At 39.2% G+C, this 21707-nt stretch overlaps 2 protein-coding genes across 3 annotated transcripts in view; one reads left to right on the forward strand and one right to left on the reverse strand.

Annotated features, from left to right (window-relative positions):
• gdnfa (glial cell derived neurotrophic factor a) overlaps positions 1-21707 on the forward strand; it is a 48440-nt gene that overhangs the window by 6024 nt on the left and 20709 nt on the right. The window lies entirely within an intron of this gene.
• opn4xa (opsin 4xa) lies at positions 235-10727 on the reverse strand (the record flags this gene model as incomplete). The annotated part of the gene is made up of 7 exons (XM_084382821.1): positions 235-346; positions 639-800; positions 1821-1992; positions 2086-2289; positions 2905-3038; positions 8665-8800; positions 10724-10727. The coding sequence occupies 7 exons, from the start codon at positions 10725-10727 to the stop codon at positions 235-237; spliced, it is 924 nt and encodes a 307-aa protein (XP_084238947.1).

A 21707-nucleotide genomic window follows, 5' to 3' on the forward strand; every position in this document is an offset into this window, starting at 1 on the left:
GGAAACTCTCTGAAACTTGGTTTTGGAGACTGATGACTGTCTGCTCAGCATTGAGTCCCTGAAGGAGGACTCGCTGTGTGACACTGATATGCAGTCCCTCCTAGGGGCCTGGGATAGGAAGTGTAGACAGGGAACCCTTTCTGCCAAGGTGTCCCTGTTGATAAATAATAACCTCTCAGCACAAGCTCTTTGTTCTTTTTGAGCTTAGATTACTGATTAGTCAGATGACTGCGCTCACCTGTATTTGGAGTGAATGATGGCGTAGATAAAAGGGTTGTAGATGGCTGAGGCCTTGGCTATAACAGCAGGGACCGCTTTGGAATAGGGATTGAGGATGCTTCCATATCTGAAAAGTGTAACACGTTTTTTAAAGAGTAGAACTGTACAGTACAATACTGGTACTGTAATACCAACAGACTGTATAGCATTTCATCATGCCCTCTATATTGATGTTCTACAAGAGGTAGAATGTGGATGACGGTTAATGGCTGAAATGATTTTCATGATACAAGCAAGCATCCTTTATGTTTTATGTTTAATACCAGCATCTACCAGGCTGTCTGTACACAACAAATGCAGGTAGACTATCAAAACAAATGATTGCATCATAAAAAGTCCTCGTCATACTGTATATTTACCCAGCCCAGGCGATGAGGGTGACGCATGCATAGGGCGACCAGGAAAGCACAAACACTATGATGACCACAAAGGCAATCTTGGCCAGTTTCCATTCAGTCTTGATGGACTGCTGCTGGATCAAGGTCGACTTCCTCACCTGAGACCCCAGCTTCTCTACATCTCTGTTAGGGCAAAGGGAAGGAATAAAAGAAACATTATGTATCGATTATTTTTTTGATTAATCGATTAATCTAGCTAATCATTTTTGGATTAATCTAACTATAATTTTTTTATTACTCAATTTATATAACAACACATTTACCCAAAATAACATTTTAAAACTTGCAACTCCCCTCCGGTTAGTTGGAACTAAAGAACCCTCTTGGCTCAGAGGTGAAATGTCTTCAAGAGAATGAAAAACAACCAGTTGCCTACGACACAGCAATTAGATTTACTATGACCTGGATGACTGAGAACCTTCATCATGCGACAGTATTGCATCATAAAAAACATCTTGTACTGTCTCTTCAATTAACATCCAGAGCGCTGTTACTAGGTAGGGCTCTTTGTGTGGAAATAGCATGTCAGACAGACCTCCTTACATCAGCTCTGTTAGAGACTAATTGTTATCTTTTATAAATGCTGCACCCAAATGCAGACACAGTGAGACACATACGGAACTCCAGATGATATATAGCAAGGCAAAGCAGACAACATAACAAACAGGGCAAGCATGTTATTTTTTGTTTTCTCCACTTGTTGCTACTCCAAGGCAGGATGAAGAGGATTGGAACACCCTTAATGAAGGGCTCATTCAAGGCTAATTGAACACTAATGAAAACATAATCATAAATATATTATACTCCATTTCTGCCAATAGATCCCCCTAAATCCTACACAATGGTCCTTTAAGTCAATAGGTAAAGTTGCCTTAAAGGCAAATTCCATAGTAACTTGGTTGTGACCTTAAAATTGACCCCTGAAATGGGAAACAGCTTCAGACATTGCACATAGAGGGCTACCGGTGGACAGGCAGGAAATGGCATGATCAGAAAAAAAACAGACAAAATATACATGTGTGTACAAAGAACTAGAACAAGGAAGAACTTGAGGGAGATGAGATTGAAGCATAAACCACTATTACAATATATAATACGCTTGCAATTACGGTTTACAAATTGCACTGTCGTAATTTCATTTACCTGCTTGCATGGCGGATTGCCAGGAACATGCACAGATAGCAGTAGGATATAATGCCCAGAGGGATGAAGAACACAAAGCAGCATAACATCAAAGTATAACTTTTATTGGCAGGAGTAGATGTCACGTAGTCCCATGTGCATGAGGTCATCAGGCCCTCTGGTATGTACGAACCTTAAGAGAAAAAATTACAAAGACCGATAAAAGGAAAGCGTAGGGTTTAAAATTATTTTTTTAAGAAGAGTAAAGTAGGTGAGAGTCACTCACTCCACCCCAAAAGTGGTGCAAGGCTCCAGGCTAGTGAGTACAGCCAGACCAGGATGATAATGACATAAGTGCGTCTCTTGGAGGTCCACCCTATGGCCTGCAAAGGCTTGGTGATGACGATGTAGCGGTCTATAGAGATGGCCAGAAGGTTTATCATGGAAGTGATTCCAAATAGAGCTCCACAGAAGGCGTACATTTTGCAGCCTGTGGTGAAAAAGAATGAAGAAAGCTTTTCATTAATAGGTTTAAGATTATGAATTACATGTGTAATGTAATATGACTGATCCGGACTCCAAATTGCACTTTTTCATTGCAATTTATCAAATGTTTCATTTTTTAAAATATTTTTTTAATTAACCAATAGTCATCCCTACAATGTCAAAGGTCCCAGTCCTAGCATTTATGAAGTGCTTTTGAGGAGATTCAATATATGTTACGTATCACGATATATCCTAAAAATATTGCAGTATTATTTTAAGGCCATAGCGCCTCCACTTTTCATATAGCCAAGGTTTTGTGTAGGTTCGGTTTCAGAAGACAAGCTTGTTGTCAGGGGGGTTCTTCCAAGGTAAAAAAGAAAACATTTAAGTGCTATCATCTTATTCCCCACAGTTTAACATACAATTATCATGACTAAACATATTAACAGCAGCCACAGATTATGCAGAAGTCTCAGAAACTAAGAAACTCAATATTGCATAGGAGGAAGTAATTTGTTTGCATTAAATTTTAATGCCATAAAACAGAGCCCATAAACATAAATGCTTACTATATTTCATACATACTGCATATTGTATAATCAAACATGATGAAAAATACCTGTTTCACCAAAAATCCACCCCTTGTAAAGGGAGTTTACAAAGAAGATGGGTGACTGTGTGATTGCCATGAGGAAGTCACTGACTGCCAGGTTCATGATGAAAAAGTTGGGGGCAGTCCTTAGCTTCTTGTCACTGAAACACATAATGATTGGAAAAGTCTCAAATCCAAAGTGCTCAGTATCCCACAAAACAGAATGTTGTTGACACTCACATGATTATACAAAATATCTTTCCAAGAATTGATTAGGATTAGTAACCAAAACAGTTGAGGATCTAAAATACAAACATGGCCTTTCAACATAATCACAATCTATTTATTGTGCTGAGATAAATATGTTTTTTATGCTCACACACTTTGTTGTACACTGTTGGATATCATAGCAGACACGCTACGAGGTTATTCTACTTTGACTTAACCACTGTATGTTAAAGGTGCAATATGTAAGAATTTTCTTTTTAAAAATCCAAAAGTTAAGTACAATTTTCAACTGAATGTGAAGAAATAACTAATAATACAGTAGGTGTTGCAGATATATCTACTGAAGTAATATGCTAACCAGCTATCCCCAGCCCTGAAAACCTCTCAGTGGTCCAAAGTTCTTTTGGCTAGCTGCATGGCTAACTGTGCTAACAAGCTAACAGTAGCTACAGTCATGGATGTATAAACAGAAGACAGCCACTAACAATTCACTCTGTTGATATGCTGCCCCTATTTGTTGGGATTCTGAACTCAACAGGTGGCCAATTATTATGTATTGCACCTTTTTAAGATTTTAAGAATATATTTACTCAATTCTGGTGGTAAAATAAAATCTAGAGGAATTTTTCATTACCATGAGAAACTTACTGTTTTCAAAGGTTGTTATTTAAATTATTTCTTAAATGACCCCGGACTGGTGTACAAACATATAAAGATTCATACCCTGGCCAATGCAATATCCTTCCAGTCTAATAACTCTCATATCCGCATCCTTCTTGACTTAAGTCCCCTTCCCTTACCGTAACAGGCAGGGGAGTTGAAATCAATAATAATGGCACATCCAAACACACATGATTCTGTCATTTTAATGCTATTACTTCATTAAGGCCAGTTCTGTCCAAAGATTCATCAAAGATGAAAGATTACAGCTCTCAGCAGGGGAATCACAAGATCAAAAGTAAACACACTTATTTCTTCTTGTAAACGTGTTCAATACCAGTGGACTGTATAAGTGAAGTCTCTTGTTGACTCATTATGGCAAAGACACTGAGCAATGTTCATGCTGCCTTAACAGCTGTAATGGAGAGGAGTCAGTGGAAGCAGACACTTCATCAATAGAGGTCAGAAAAACAATTATGAATGACCTATAAATTGAGATGGATTGTCAGGAAGACAAATGGGAAACATCATGAGCAACATGCAAAGAGGAGAGAAGTATTGACATTATATTCAATCACTGATGCTAACACAAGCTTCTGTACCTACTGATAGGGTGCAGAGCAGCAAAGGGATTTCTATAGTCTGTCAAAACATTTGGGTGTCTCCAGTAAATGAACAATAAAAGAACAACACAGCACCTCTATTGATTGGAGCCAAGCCGGTGAAGAAGTTCAAGAAGACAGTTGAATTGCACTACAACATTACATTTGAGGGCAGTTAAAAAATGTTCAATCGTTGTCATTTGGGCTAAACGATTTGCAAAAAAAAAAAAAGAAAGAAAAGAAAAATCGCATTTATTTTGAGATTATTTTCACAGATGTTGTGATTGCGATATAAGTCACAATTAAGTGGGAACCTTAACCATGTTTCTTATAAGTCTGTTGGTAATAAATAGACAATTTACAAAAGTGTTCTGTTTTATTTTAAAGGTAAAAGTCTCCAAGTGAAGTAATGCTTTATGCGAAAGTAATTTTCCGAGGCTTTTTAAAGGGAGGCTGCAGCACCTCCTAAAACTAGATATTATAAAAAACACCGACTGATAAGAAATAGCTTAAACTGTGTTTAAGGAGTTAAAACTACAGTGTTGTCTTACTGGCTAAGAAGAGGATTTGCCTAGTTTTTTTTATACATGTATTATCATTTGTATTAGTCCATTATAAGATTCCTTGTGGTGCTGACTCCATCACACTAAAATATTCATGTGTTCATTTTATCAGTCGGGGAACCCACATTCTTCAATTGGCAGAGTCTTCCCTCAAATCTTCCCAAAATCAGTTTGCTTCTGCATTGTCCAGAATAGAAACTGAACAGACAGGACATGTATCTCAAACAGAAAAATCCACTCCTGCTGTGAAATATGCTTACTCTGCATCTGCCAACTGTAACAAGCATTTCTTTGGACAAACTGAAAATGCTGCTGTTTACACAATCTTAGCTAAGTTTGTTAACAATAATGAGCTTGAAACTAGCGGTCCATGTGGGGCCCACAGCAGATGCTAAAAGTGCTTTTGCTCAGACTATCAGTGGCCACAGATGGTCATGTTGTAATGTACAGTACTGCTGTGCACCTGATAACTGCCTATTAGCATACCGTAGCTCAATGCGCACATATACACATCACACTGCCTTTTGGCAAGAGTGTGTAAATCCTAGATAAAGACTTCATACGCTGAAACAAGCCCCCAGTGCTGGGCAGTGTGGAGGGTTATCAGAATGTGGAGATTTTCTGTATTTGGTGAACTACTGATTTTGCACTCTCATTTATTACATCATACTTATTTACTGTGAAATAAAAGGTATACTGAGTATAGAGACACAGATGTGGGATTGAAACAACAATATTATTTGCTCAAGTTTGTCCTCCTTTGCTTTTGCACACTGACTGTAAAAAGAACAACATTTGCAAACATTGCCCAGACAGATAGGTTGGAGTGTATTTGTGTGTCTACATGCAGGTGAGTGGGTGTGTACTGAACAAGTGTGACTAGAGTAGAAATCGAGTGATGCAACATTTGAGATAGCTGTGTATCACTGGAGGTTAGTCCTTAATGCAAAAAACATGTCAGGCTTAGGATTTTATCTAACACTTAGCTCTTTACTGCATTCTGTGGACTACTGCATACCCAGGAGTATACCACTCAGGTATGGTATATACCAAGGAGTATACAATATTGTGTACTGTGTGTAACATACAGACCAGTATATACACTTTGCTGACTCTAGAGTCAGTTTTGTAATGCAGGTTTACAGTTTAGTTGATATAATTTGATGATCTTCTCTTACCTGAAGATAATATACAGTCAGTGTTTATACAAATGATACATGTTTCTTTATCCAATCATTTATATAAACAAAACCCTCAATGTATATATGCCTAAAATATTTAGCTACAATTCACTCCGAATAGGTGAAGTGCCTACAGTTTCAATGTTTCAATGTCATCTGTGCCAAACAATTTTGAATTAGAGTTGCAATGATTGGTCGATTAATCAATACATACACTGAAAGAAAACTATTTTGTTAATCGTTTCAGTATTTTTTCATTCAAAAATGTCAAAGTTTTAATAATTCCAACTTCTTAAATATAAGGATTGGCCTCAGTCTTTGGACCGTTGGTTGGACAAAAGAAACAAGTTGAAGACGTCTCTTTGGGGTCTTTTTGCAATTTTTTGACATTTTGTAGACCAAATGATAAATCAATTAATCGTGAAAATAATTGCCAGATTAATTGATAAAGAATCAATCTTAGGTGTTTCTTGCAGCCTTTGATCTAAAGTGCAGCCCTATTTTGAATTCACTCTGTCACCTCAACATGAATACCAAAGTGGTGCTCCTAGCAATGTCACATAATAAGTCAGGCACAACATCAACACAAGCAGCAAAAGTCAGGCAGCTCTGTTCTTCAGCTTTTAACACCCGAATATGAAAGTCAGTGAATGCCATCTCAAGTGTTGTTTGGCTGGAAAATACTGTAATGAGTTAGGGAAGATACTTAACAGAGTACAGACTCATTTTTCTATACTCTTTTTGAGAATCTTCAGACATCAGTGTATAAAATAATTGGGCAAATACTAGTTGATTGGATTACCCTGAGCTTCAGCACTGTTATTTAAGCTTTATGTGCTTTCGATGGGGGCAGTGTTGACTGTGTTTAAATAAATAAATAGCTTACTGTGTTATTGAATTTATGCATTGATTTATCCAGTACAGATAGAAAATCAATGAGCTGCTTCCTGATATTGAATGCCTGCAGGCTGCTGTGAAGACCTCTCTGCCTGTGCTTGTGATATCTGTGCTTCCTAATGCAAGAACACATTGTTTCCCCCGTTAAGCGCCTGAAATCTCTGCAAAACCAGAACACTGCAGAGTTTATTTTGCAGGGTTGAATGTTTAGCACACAAATTGCTTATAGCAAGAAAATGTAACTTCTTGGAGAAAGATTGTTGAGTCTCAGCTCCAGATCATCAAATACTGACGCTTTGGGCAGCTTGGGCTGGACGGCAACACAAAGCGTCTGTATTTGAAGACCTGGAGATGAACTCAATAAACGTTTTTCTCTCTCCACGAAGTTGCAGGTTGTTGCGTTAAATTGTTATATTTGAGTTGGTTTTGTTCATCTCTGAGGTCACGTGTGAACTCTGAGTTTCTAGCGTTCACACGTGACCTTAACAACTCTGTAAGGACACACCCACACAGGGTTTAAAGCCTGCAACTCCCCTCCAGTTAGTTAGAACTGAAGAAGCCTCTTAGATGAGAGGTGAAACGTCTTCAAGAAATGTTCAGTTGCCTACGATATAGCGCTTAGTATTACCATGATGACTGGATGACTGAGAACCTTCATCATCAATTAGATATGCTGTATTATAGAGTCGGTTTAAACTGAATCCAGTCAGATATCTCATACTCAAAATTTTATATTATGATATGCAGCAGTGGAGAGAAACTAAGTACATATACTCAAGTACTGTACTTCACTATTTACCAAGCATTCTCTGCTGCTTCATACTTGTACTCCACTACATTTCAGCTGAACAACCCCCTCCCCTATGGTGGCTGCTAAAAACACAAAAAAAACGTGAAAGGCCCTCTTAGCCAGTGTTTGGTTTTGTTGTTCTGGGTTGTAGAGACATGGAGGACTCCGTGGAACAGACACACTCCCTCTGTAGATATAAAAGGCTTATTCTAACACATCAGTTCTTACTTTCAGGTAAATATTCACTGATTAAAACATAAATATGAATGTCATTTGACATTTCTGCTCCTGAATCCTACACACTGGACGTTTCTAAGAAGAAGACTCCTGCCACCTCTGATAATATGCCATCAAAGGGACCGTGTGATGTGTGGTGTCTTCTAATTAACAGAACAGTCCTCAGGCAAACAGCTTCTGTGAACTCTCTTGTTTTGGAGTTTGAACAGAACTTGAACAGTAGAGCAATGTGCTCCCACAGTCCAATAATACCCTTCTCCCTGACTTTCCAAATGTGTTAAGGCTAACTAAAGTTTGTCAGTTGATTAATCTGCAGTCTTGTTGAGGATTGGAACATGCTGTCCTCCCATTAGGTCAGTCAGACACTAATATTTAGACGTCTTGTCACAGTAACAAAGAACTTCACTGAAACCAAAAGAAAATTCTACTTACTTTAATAAAAAAGGCTGCAATGATGCCTTGAGGGCAGAATTTCAAATTGTTCTCAGGTTAACAAGGAGTTTTAGGTAAACTTTGTCTTCACAGTTGTTTGGCCATAGAAAGGTTAATAATTTACAACTGACTAAATAATGCAGCTCTGAAATCGAGGAATTGAAGAGCATATTCTTCGCCATCACCGCTTTACTTACCAGAAAAAGGCATACATGACCAAGGCGTTTCCAGTAACACCAACTGTTCCAATCACCAAGACAAAGAAGGCAACGATGTAGTGAGCGTGGGCCTGGACATCCACCTGCCGATAGAATCCATGTTCCACGTCCATTTCTGTGACAACAACCACATACGCACACAGATGTCACATCTACCAGTATCTGATCTTTGTGTGCAGTAATAGTCACCTGCATACGGACCCAGACTCTCTGTGTGACCCACTAAACTCTGCAGCATTATGTAAGAGTGTTTATCATGATCAGCAAGTAAATGTCTGGGGGCACAAATATAAAAATTAGATGTGGCGACATATTAGTGATGTTTGATTTGCAAGAAATGGATCTCAGTGTCACAGTCTGTCTGTTGGTAGGCTGGCTGTCGGACACTGGTCCAGACTGAAATATCTTAATCACTATAACTGTCGATTTAATTTCTTTCAAATTTTGCAGAGACAGTGATGGTCTGTAGAGGATAAATCTTTGGTGATCCTGTGACTTTTCCTCTGGTGCCACCATGAGGTTTGTGGTTTTGAATCAAATGTCTTGAGAGGAATTGGGAACATTTCCATGATATTTGGTCCACGCTCTCACACTCTTCTAAGGATGAGTTGATATAATTTTAGTGAATCTTTCCTACAGGGTCCTCAAGATTTCAATTTGTCCAATACTTCAGTCTATGACAAAATATCAGCAAAATTAATGATGTTCCTATTAGCCTCAGCTGTACTTTGTTTAGTGCTACTTAGCAAATGTTAGCATTTGTAAAAATTATAATATGGTGAACATGGTAAACATTATACCTGCTAAACATCATCCCACTTGGAACATTAGCCTACCTGATGAAGGTTGGATGACCAAAACATGGTATTTAATAAAGCTGATAAATAGCTCACCAGGTAAAGTACATGCCTCATGCAGGCTGCTGAGGTTGAGGCTCGGGGTTTGAATCCACCCTGTAGCTTTTGCAGCATGGAGTAAAATTTGGCAGTCACAAAAACTTTAATTCTTTAGACGTGACTGAATTGAAAAGATGTCTAAAATCACATTTTTACTTGAACTTGAACATTGAACCCTGTACGGATGTCATTTGGACAACAATAATTATCATTGAAAAGATGTCTAAAAAGACGTCACAAAAACTTCCATTAAGGCTCCACTGGACGTCCTTTCAATGTTGAATTGACGACTTTTGGATATGTTTTTGCTCGGTGGGATTATGTTGTCTTTGTGAGCATGTTCCCTTCACGCAGTGTGCAGTGACAGTGTGTGCACCTCATGCATACAGACCAGGTGCACATTTCTAGAGGGATCAGAGGGTGACATAGTGAGGTGGAGATGAAAAACAAGGTATAGATTTAGATTATGCCTCGATGATTTTTATGTAGGATGTTAGCCAGTGTCATGGATTGTGTGATATATTTACACCCTCCACAGCTATGTGTAACATACAGTGCTATAAACTAAATCACAGATTATCTTTTTCTGATGTTTAATAATGATGACCGACGTATCGCAGTTGATGATGTTCTATAAATACAGGTGATGCATTGATGATATCATTGCTGCAAATGGACACAGCTGAGTGTGATGACAGTTGTTATTGGAGAAGCTTGCCGAAGAAGCACAATAGGTGCAATTGCACATTATTTTCAGGAATAGCGGAGCAGGCAGAAGTATAGACATGCAAAGAGATGATTATGGGTGTCTACATCCATCCATGACTAACCATTGGAGCAGGAGTGAGGCTTGTGCACAAAGGGCCAATCACAAGGAATTAAAATGAAAAGAATGCGTATTTCTGTCTTTTTTTTAACAAAGTGTGTACAGTTTTAGTTGTTTTATGCATCTGCCCCCCGATTTCTCTTTTTTCTTTATGTGAAGTACATGACACAAGCTTTTCAGTTTTTCAAGCCTCCTATTTAATCTCAAATGAGAGGAAAAATCCTGCTGTTAGCATTTCCTTTGTAAGGTGTTAGTTAGGAATGGTATGGGACAAGTATTTTCTCTCTAAAGCCTGACACATGGAAATAAAACTCACCCATGTTCCAAGAGCACTAAGAGAGCGGTGACACTGACATAGACTTGTGGTCAAAGAGACCACCAAAGGTTGAGCAAGAATATGATTTTCAGAGCCAACCAAGGACGCTGGAGATTTTTTACAAACCCATCTAATAAAGCAAAATAACATTAACAATTGATAAAAGTATGTAATAGTCAAAATTGACAAATATTGCCCAATGATTGCTGTACTGTAAATCACTGTAAATATTTATCAAACAGGTGATTAAGTCGAGGTGTTTTTTAATGAAAGTGGCTGTATGGACTTCCTTTTCCCGTGTGGCCATTGCTCTGCTGTAGCAGTGATTATAAGAGGATTTCTGTGTTCTGTTAATGTGATGGAATCAAGAGTGCACATTGAGTCACATAATATTAACAGCATTTAACAGCCTATGTAATCCCACTTCCCGTCTGCCTCTGATCTGCATTATAGAAAGGGGGCCAGGCATAAAACAATGCTCTCTGCCACGTCAATTTCAGAAGATGTTGTAAAACATCTCTCTGTGTATTGCATTAATAATTTGTTTGAGAACAAGGACATGTTAAAAACTGTGTCCGCTGTTGACTCGCAGTACCCAATCAAAAATTAAGCTGGATGATGGTATTGTAGTTAATCTACCAGAGCAGAAGTGAATCTGAGTCATAACATATGTACATGAGGAATATGTTAGCATGTTGCTATGGCTGAAATGTTGTACATTTTTTAGTGTGTTTGCATAAAACATTATTATATACACACAGCACCTAACATTTAATTAAACCAAATTCTCGAAATTACTAGTGCAGCATTTCTTATGTTGTAAAAACTAAACACATGAGCATAGACATCTATATGACAGTACAATGGGTGAAGTACACATGGGAATGCAGCGTGTCAGGTCCACACATGGAGCTCTTGCTGTGCTCACTGAAGCCTTGTGCGTCAGAGGAACCCTCAATCACCCCTTACTTCCCCTCATTAGGCAGGAAAACATTGTTTCATATGAAAGCTTAAACACTCCATATCTGATATAGAGTGACTGCGTTCACACTGAAGGTGAATTGCACTCTTTATTGTCGTTAATGAACATTTCATGACTGCGATAGGAGCTTGTAATGTTTTCAATGTTCATTCAGAAATCGCTAATTCGAAGTTTGTGTTCATGGAGAGCAAATGGATCGTTGACGATGAATAAGCGTGGGAGAGAGAAAGAGCGTGCACCGTCTGTAATTTTTATAGATATCCTACTGTTTAAGTAGATATTAAAATGCATTGAAAACTATTTTTAAACCGTACAATAATGTTATAAAACAGAATGTTGTATTGTTGAGACAATGGGTAAAGCATCAGCCCCGTTTTCTGACATCTATAGCAGGCAGGTGCCCAGCTTGGGGTGATTTTTAAGCACTGATCTGCTTATATTGACAATATTGTATAATATTATATGATAAAAGCAGAACTTGGGTAACGTGGGTAATTACGTGGTGAAAATAATATCTTGAATAAGAGCTAAAAGTGAGTGACTGTATTTTGGAAGGAATCTCCCCTTAATTCACACAAACTGGTTCACAAGCACACTCAAGCAGCATATTATACACACATTCTATTCACATATTTTAGCTACCATAGTTTAAAACATCCTAAAATACAATTATTACATAAACACTGTCTTGAAACAGTTTTTGCTCACTTAGAAAGTTTGCTTAATATTGTTGATTTTCAGTAGATTCACATGGTGTAAGTAACCAGTATACAACGACAAAAAATAAAAATAAAGAAGAGCATCCCATCAAGTCAAATTAACCTGTAGCCAGGAAAACTTATCCAAGTCATTATAGAAACAAAGTGTTACTTTACCTTATCCAGAGCCTTTTTTCCTCTCCAGTGCACCTCTGTGTTTTCAGTGGACTGGTAAAGAGGATCAGAGACACTGAAGCTGTACGGCATGTAAAACTGCTGGTGAAAATCCACCATGCGTAAGGTTTAAATGGATAAGGTTGATGATCTCTAATCCCCAAGTTAGATGTAGATTGTCTCATGCAGTGCAGCAACAGTATAGTAAGCTGCTGCTATCAGCGCTTGAGAGAATATGAGAATACACAGAGAGACAGATAGAGAGCGAGCAGCAGCACATTGACCCATCCCCCTGCTGGCAACCCATCACACACAGCTCTCATATAGCACAATGCATCGATCAAGCCAGTGTGGGGCATGTGCGTGGATGAAGATGCGCGCGTGTTGCTGTTTGTTTGTTTGCGGGGGAAGGTGGTAAGAGTCTGGTCTGATCACGTTAAAGACTTTCCAGGTAAAAAACTGTAAAATCTAACTCTTGTGAATATTCTCAGACAGAAAATATGCTTTATTAGAAACATTTGGCAATTTTTTGTCGCACCATTTAAGTTTCCCATAATGAATCAGGGCAAATTGTGTGTGCTCTGCACAGTGATGCCTGAGTAAAACCCATCGCCAGCGGCACAATTTTATGAGAGCACCAGATGCCGTGGCTGATGACATGGGAGGTGAGAAAGCAACACAGCCCAGTTTGCCGGTGCTTTGAGAATTGCAAAGCGTAGTCTGGTGGTTTTGAAGCGCACCAAACCTTTTACATGGTATCAGACTTGTTCACTGCTCACCCTCGTGTGAGGAGAATCTTGAGAAAAGCACTCAGATAAAAGCCTCCCAATGTTTATCATGTCATGCACAACTGAGCAGACAGCTGCAGCACCTCCTCTTGCCCCTAATATTTCCATTTTCTTCGTCAAAATCTGGCTTTTGTCACAGCACTGGGGGGTTGTGTTTGTGTTCAAAGCAGCGCAGCGACTTATAAAATGGGTTTTCTCTGTGAAGATTCAGTCTGGATACCGTCTTGCAAGAGGACGATAAGCCTTTACACTTCTGGGTCACTGCACTTGCAAAGGAAAAAGACCTATCAACATATACTAGTTTCCAACCAGTTAGCTTCACGACAATGAATTCTGACATGGAGGCAGATATGTGTTATTTTTAAACTCGTATTTTTTTATTTTTATATTGTACATTTTGGGTTCATTGTTTAACCATTTTCTGGGTCAAACCAAGTGTTTGTGATGACCACCTGATTTGCTGGCAGGGCATCATGCATCATGGGTACAAGGCTTAACTGTTTTCTGTAAGTAGCCAAGACAAAGAGAGCTTTCAGTAATTCTGTATACTCTATCATAAAAGGAAATCTAAGATGTTTCCAAGGAAAGCATGTACAGGAGTCAAATTCAGTGTTTTAAATACGCAATTGAAGAATGCCATGCAGTACAATAGTCCCAGCAAAAATAAACCTTATTGTAGCTTATAACATAAAAATCTTTTTTGACTTAGACTTAGTTACTTGAAGGGATTGCACACCTTACAAATATAATAAATATTGAGATAATGTGGTCACAAGGCAGAAGTGTGCAGATTGTCCCACAGAATGACCCTGTACCTGTGGTTATATCACACCCAAGCCACAAAAAATCAAGACACTCAAAAATCTATTGCTTTAAAACTTTCCTTACATAGTGTTGCTTTAACTATCCGCCTTAATAAACACACATGCCTTGCATTTTCTGTTTCTCTCTCTGAGTATTGTTTCTGCTCTGTTAATTCTCTTCATCAGCAGGATGTTTTATAAAGTCGCCCATAAATCTCACCTCGTGTTTTGGATGTTTTCACCCACAATTCCGTTTTCACAACAGGTGAGCTGCGTGTGGAGGCGGCTTGTTGTTAATGATAAGCCTGTCAAAATGATCAAGGCCAACGCGGTACCATAAAACAACACACCATCCAGGTGCATTTACAGGGCATGGGTATGCATTAAACATGAGAGGTCGCATCACAATCAGTGCATTTGCAGGAGGGATGTATACCAGAGAACATCTTTTAATCTCTCTCTTTGTATCTCTGCGAAGTAAGTGCATTTACCAGTGGACAGCAGGTGCTAGAGCAAGGGGTCATTGTCCACTAGTAAATCAATCTTGGATGGCGTCGTTCTCTCAGATGGATTGAAAGTACTTGAGCGGCCGACCTGGGTGGACAATCAGGGTGTGAGAATCACTGGTGACACAACTGTCGCTGTGTGGACCTGTAAGAGATTATTGATGTCAAATGGTCTATCACAGCTAAGTAGGATGATAATACTGGTGTAATAATTATAGCGGTACTGTTTCCCTGGACTTGAGCTAATCAGGAAGAAACCGGAGAACCAGTTCCCGATCACATCACAAATACAAAATATATTCACTGAGAGAAGTAGATATCACAATGGTCTTCGAAAATAATAATGAACAAATGCCTCAATTGTAATGGTTTTAACAAAAATAAACGATAACAAATAACAAAATACAGCTGGCAGCATGGTACACTGAATCCAATCCAATATTTTCAAAGAAAATTCATTTGCATGCATATCAGATGTCACCAAAATCACTGTGGGTGTACAACTCCTGACCTCTCTTAAGCCCCAAAGAAAAAGGGTATCGTCACACCCTGATTTGTTCAGAGGGGACTGCACACAGCTACTCTCAATTAGCCAATTATTCTTCACACCCTGCAACAGGTGGCCTGAATAACCAACCAATCAAGTAAGAGGAAATTCACATTGTACCAAATGTAACAAAGAGCAAGCACCAAAAAAATAGGCAACTGCTTGTGTTTTAGTCAGACTAAAAGACTGAATATGAGTGCTGTGTGTTTGCCTCTTTTGCCTGAGGTAACCCCACCACAACAATCAACCGTCCAATTACTGTCAAAATGGTCTGTCACCTCTGTCACTCCCTCTGAGGTGTGAAAAGGACAAATGCATCCCGCAAAACATGTTACAACAAAACAGCTCGTGCTGTCTGCCCTCGAGGTGTTTCAGGGACAAGCAGCGAGCTACTGCTGAATAAAATTAAACATGATTTGACTGTAAAATCTCATTCCGCCCAGGTATGTATCTGAAAAACATCTTAAGAGAAAGTAGTGGATAAAGACATATTTATTTGTCAGAAACTCCAACAAAAATCTTAATGAAGAAAATCAATTATTCATTGTTGGCTTCATCGCCATCAGTGCGTCCTCGCCTGGCTCCATTTTCTTTGGTGGGTGTTAGGTAAAGACCTCCTCACCTCACCTGCCCTTAGTCAACTCCATGCACACAGGCATTAGAGACAGATTAATTCCCATACTGTGTTCTCCCATGTGACAATTGTTAAATCAATGACTAGTCACCTTCACAGTGTGCTCTTTTTACATGTCCGTATATTGATTACTTTTCTACATTACGTAAGTGTCTCAGCATCAGCAGCACTGAGGCAGTGGATGGTTAGAGGTACACTGAATCCTGGGCCGTCATTAGGAGAACAGTATTATCTAATGGCACAGAGGATCAACTACTCATTTATATTAAGGGCTCCTGCAGACCTGTCTATATGGATTACTACTGATTTAGTTATAGCTTGTGGCACAGCAACTCGAAGGATTGAGAGATTATCGATCAAGCTAACCTCAGTAACACAGTGAACTGTGTCAGAGGCTGTGACAGAGCTTTACACAGACATTAATAAATTATGGCTTGGTCCTTTTACTCCATAGTATTTACATGGAACCATACGCCTCATGAGAATATCATAATGCCTTCATAATTATTTTAACAATACGATTATGTGCTGATGACTGGCTGACATCTGTAAAGCTGGTACAGTTGATTTTAGGAATGAATCAACCTATGTTACAGGCACATACAGCGCATATATTAGCATCGGCATACAGTATGTTGGCTGACAAGTAACTGAAAATAGTCACTCAAGTTTATGCCTGTGGTTTGGGTTTCATCACTGACAACTAACATTCACAGACCAGTGAGCCTTCTACAATTGTAACTTTTTTAGCCTAGCTTCCTTAGTATAGCTAGCCAGCTAATTGTGTCAAACACACTGAAAACAACTACATTTCATTCATGTGGTGCAGAGACAGAGACCCTTTTAAACCTGGAAGCGGGATGTATGTCAGATGCTGTCCCGATAGCGATGTAAGAGTTGATCTGCCTGCTCCAGACTTTTCTCGGCAGGGTGAGACAGTCGGAGGTTGCCGTCAGCACAACAGAAACCTGCAGCGAAGATTCTGGTGAGGATTCTCCCTACTAGCTTTAGCAAGTCAGCTTTTCTGCTATGGGACAGCCTTCCTGATAAAATCAAAAATGGAACGTCACCAACAACTACTGCAAGCCCCAAAAATATCAACCTGTGACAGTGAACCATCAGCTTTTTTAAATGCATTGAGTATTGTTAACAACGGCCATATGTAGGTGCGGACACAACACCTGCACAAAATGACGCAATACAATACAAGCAGTACTGCCTTAATGAAGCTCACAAATGTCCAGCTTTGTTGTCTAAAAGCAGTCAATTTAAGGGGAGGGCAGTGTTGTGTTGGACTGTTTGGTATACTGTAGTGAGGTGTCACTGTACTCCTAAAACTAGAGCCAGACCAATACTCAAAATCCATACAAAATCTGCCATTTACCCTTGTGCCACCTCAAAACAATAATACACTATAAAGTAAGTAGAAGAAGCAAAGCTAAAACTTAGGTGTATGATTATTCTGTAGGAAAACATTTTGAATACTGCATCTGTATCAACTGTTGGCAATAGGTTGAGGATTAGTTGTCGTCAGAGGATATGTGTGCAGAAACTGGGAGGTGATGATGGCACATCAGACGTTGCTCCAGTAATGAATCAAGACACAACACTCTAGGCTTCAATACTTTTGCACCATCTCCGATAGTTGTAAAAGTGTTTTGACACACCTTGCTGCTTCCTCTCCGTGATGTATTTGCTCCATATCCTCTTCCTCTTCCTGTTCTGTATCGCTGTGGTATTGTTTCATGCAGATTTGTTTGTACCAAGACCAATGACCCTGCTGCACTCGCTCTGCAATATCCTTGTCTGGAAGTGGTCACATGCTAAATAATATGCAGTATACCTCCCATGTCCCTCTTGATGACAACTACAGCCACCAGTACTATGGGGCGTTTTTCCTGTATTTATTCTAGAGCGTGGCCTTTCAATTTTAGAGCTGATATCTGGGTGCCAGCATTCATTTTGAGCAGAACTAGAGCAAATCTAAGCACAAACAGGGGCTATTTGAGTGCAAGGACAGGGTTTTGAGGAAAAACATTACCAAATCTGAACGTGAAATCAATGAGTCATGCTCTCAAATTGGAATACCTCGTTCTTGAATAAAGATGGGAATAAAATACCCATACTGTCCCAGGGCACCCTTATGATTCAAGGACCTGCACAATGTGAATCCACAAACCTGTGTGTATTTTAGGAGAGGCTCCTCCCTATCATTGTTCATTGTCAGTTGTCAGATGAAAGACCACACTGTACTGTGAAACTCATATATGTCTTACTCTTTACTCATCGCCAGTGGAGTTCAAAGGGGAAATGTAGGTATTTTAACATATTTCGGTGCATTAAACACTAATAGACAAAAGTTGTGGAATTGGTCCTGTATATTGCCTCAGGCAGCAGATTGTTAGTCTTGAAAAATATAACAGAAAGGATCCCTATAGAGATAAACCTTTTGTGAAAAATAGTAAATTATTTTTTTGTTTAACCAGAAACAGCTATGTTGCTCTCACAAATGCACCAGACTCCATTTACAAAACGGTAATTTTATCACCATAAAATGCAACTCATTCAAGCTCAACAGAAACACAATAAACCTCAGAAAAAAACGTGACACTGTGACACGTTACTACGAATTTTTTATACCTCCGCGCCGACGATGTTTTCAGGTTGTCCGTCCGTCCGTCAGGGCCGTTCTTGTGAATGCGATATCTCAAGAACGCTTCGATGAAATTATCTTCAAACTTTGCACAAATGTCCACTCTGACTCAAGGATGAACTAACTTCTTTAAAGCATTGTCTTTTAAAGTGGCTCTACATTTTCTTTTACCAAAAATTGCTTTATTAGGTGTTGTTAAGCATGTGAACTACTTTCACTGTCCGGCAATTGTATTTCTTGTGGAGGCATATAACCGGCAGGTGGTAATTTTACAAACTTGGAGTTTGAAGAAAGCATTGTGGTAAAATATGCAGTACTCAAATGTCCATTGTTGTTTGTGTGTATTGTCATGTTTTATCTCATTTGAAGTAAAGCACACTTAACTCTGATGTTTACTTGCAACCACCAGAGGGCGACATGATAAACAAGCTAAATGTGCTTAATAGTCTCTCTCTGGCATGTGGACCTCCATACATTTGCAGTAGTTTATTCCACATTACATTAATGGCTGAGGTTATGCAGCCTCCTGATGTAACAAGAACTTTTGAAAATGTTCTGCACAATTGTTTTTCAAACCACAGTGTACCTGGCAATCAGTACTGTACAATCAGATGCTGTAGGCTTTGCGAGTCATGACAACTGACTGACACACCTGTTGTTCCAACCAAAAAATATGCTAGTGTATCTAAACAGGATTCTCACATACTACCACTACACCCCATGAACAGTGTGTTGTTTCTTCATTATGAGAAGTTGCTTAAAGTAATTATCTATGACTGGGGTTTAAAGGTAAATGGATAAGGAAGTAACTGCTGGCACTATCACATCCTGTGGTCCCACAGGTGCGCTCAAATTTAAGCTTCATGTGGCCGAGGAGTGGAACAACTGATGAAGAATTATCATAGAGCAAAATAAAAATCAAGTATACACCTGGGCCTGGAGTCCTGAAGTTTCTTATGCCACTGCTGCAGGCATTCACTCTTATCTCTGCTCTGGTCCTGTCAACAGGCGCAGCATGTTATGGTTTGGATATGTTGCTGCATTTTGTCTTTTGGCTTTGTTTTGCACTTGACAACACTTGCCCCCAATCACCCCACTCACACACCACTGAGATCAAACCACTGGTTTCACTGATTTCCACACCCCATGTTGTGGATATTTAATTTGGCATTCAAATTTGATTCAATGTCATTTAATATTCGTATTCGTATTCATAAAATGTACGCCATGGTATGGTCTCCCTTGCATGAACTACATTGTCTTGTATCATCAAGTGGATCTCAAACAGATGTTGAATATGATCAATGTTTTCTATCATTCTACATGTATTTTACATGAACAAATATCCTTGGTCCGTAATCCTGCTGTGATATCTTGTTACGCAGCTGATGACTCCACACTAAAATGTGGCGAACAGTGTAGTACATGACCGATAAAGAATAGGTTTTCCTTCATTTTCCCCATTATATTGGATTTGTATTATTTATTGTTCTTCTTTAGCAATTTTTTGTATTTGTTTAATTTTTGCATTTGTTGAATTACATTTTTTGTTACAAAACAGAAGTCTTCTTAAGGCGATTCTTTCATAGTTGGCACATAAGTTATAAGTCGTCTAGCCTGCATGTGACTCCTCTCTATTCACAGCATGTCTTTTCACCAAATTTGGAATTGGAGGACTTGGATGAGTGTGATTGTGTACAATCACTTGATACAGATCAGGGATCGAAAGATATTCATGGAGCCGCAATAAGAGATGATGCTCTCATATTTCATATAGAGTTTGGTTCTATTTTAAATATTTGAATAATTTTAGTAAGTGTACCTCATTGCTCAAGTTCACATTCCAACACCATTAGCCAAACTGAACTCCTGTGTGACCTTGAACAAGAGCTCAAAGGTTATGGATCCATTTCAAATTAAGGACATAGTTATGCACACACATGCATGGTCACTTATGCATCCAAAGCTGTATCTGACCACACTTATTCGTTTCAGCAGCACATGAATGCTGTGTAGTCCTCTCATCTCTTGTGGTTTTCTTATTATATAGTGCAGGATCAGAGTTCAGACACATTACAGATATACTATCTCTTGATGGATGATAAGAGCCATTTATGTCAGAATGTCATGATGAAGAGGTGCTGGTTATGGAACTTTACTACCACCTAGTGGATCATGAAGCACAGCACATCTTGCAGATGTACAGTATTGAAGTGGAAGAGCAGTTGTAGGTGGTCTGAGGTGGGCCTCTCCAGTTGTAAATAGTGTTCTGACACGTGTGTGACCACTCCGGTGTCTGTGACCTCTCACCTCTGAAAGCTTAGCTTTTACCACCTGGGGGTGGACTGTTCTTGATCTCGCAGCACCTCCAGCAAATTGGCACACAGCCCGCTCACTCAGTCTCCCTGTAAAGATCCTCCAAGGTCCACTTTGTCGCGCACACACACACACAAATGTGTACGTGTATACGTGTGTGTGCACGGTCCTTTTTAGAAAAACAGCTCCATTACAAAGGTATTTGACGTGGAGGTCTTTGGGACTGTGTAACTCATTCCTGAGCTCCAAACGGCTCATGTTTCTAAGTGTTACTTTTATATCCTTGCTCGTTACAGAGTTTGTTTATATTATAGATGCCTCAGTCAAAACACATTCAAAGTTGAAGCATATGCACCTTTGTGTAAATTCTATGTATTATGGTTTCTAGTTGTTCACATTTTTGTATCGTGTTTCTGGTCAGCTGTCTTGTGTTTCACCTCCGTTGTTTGATCTGTCTAATTCTGAGGATGCACAATTTTCTATACAGAGCAAGTGAAGACTTGTCTTTACATGAGTGTAAATAGGACTCAACACGGTAAAACTGGCTTTATCTGTTGCTTATTTTGGGATTAAGCACATCTGGGGTGTGTTATGGCTGAAGCACTCTCTTGACTCAGATCCTCTCTCCCTTTCTGTCTCTTTCACTTGCATTGTGCGAAAGCATAACAAAAGTTGCCATTAAAGCTCTGAAATGTCTCGATGTCCCACATGCAAGTGGGAGGTGCAGCTACTTTGAATGGGACAGATGGTGACAGACATCGGAGGATATAAAAAGATAGTCCAGGTGTGTCATTCAGCGAGCGCTCCTCAGGTGCGTCTTTTCAAGATCTACAAGATGAATTACGATATCTGTAGCATCAATTTTCTCCTCCGTGGCACATCA

Source organism: Pagrus pagrus (genome assembly GCF_965226575.1).
Source record: "Pagrus pagrus genome assembly, chromosome: 19".
Lineage (NCBI taxonomy): Eukaryota > Metazoa > Chordata > Actinopteri > Spariformes > Sparidae > Pagrus > Pagrus pagrus.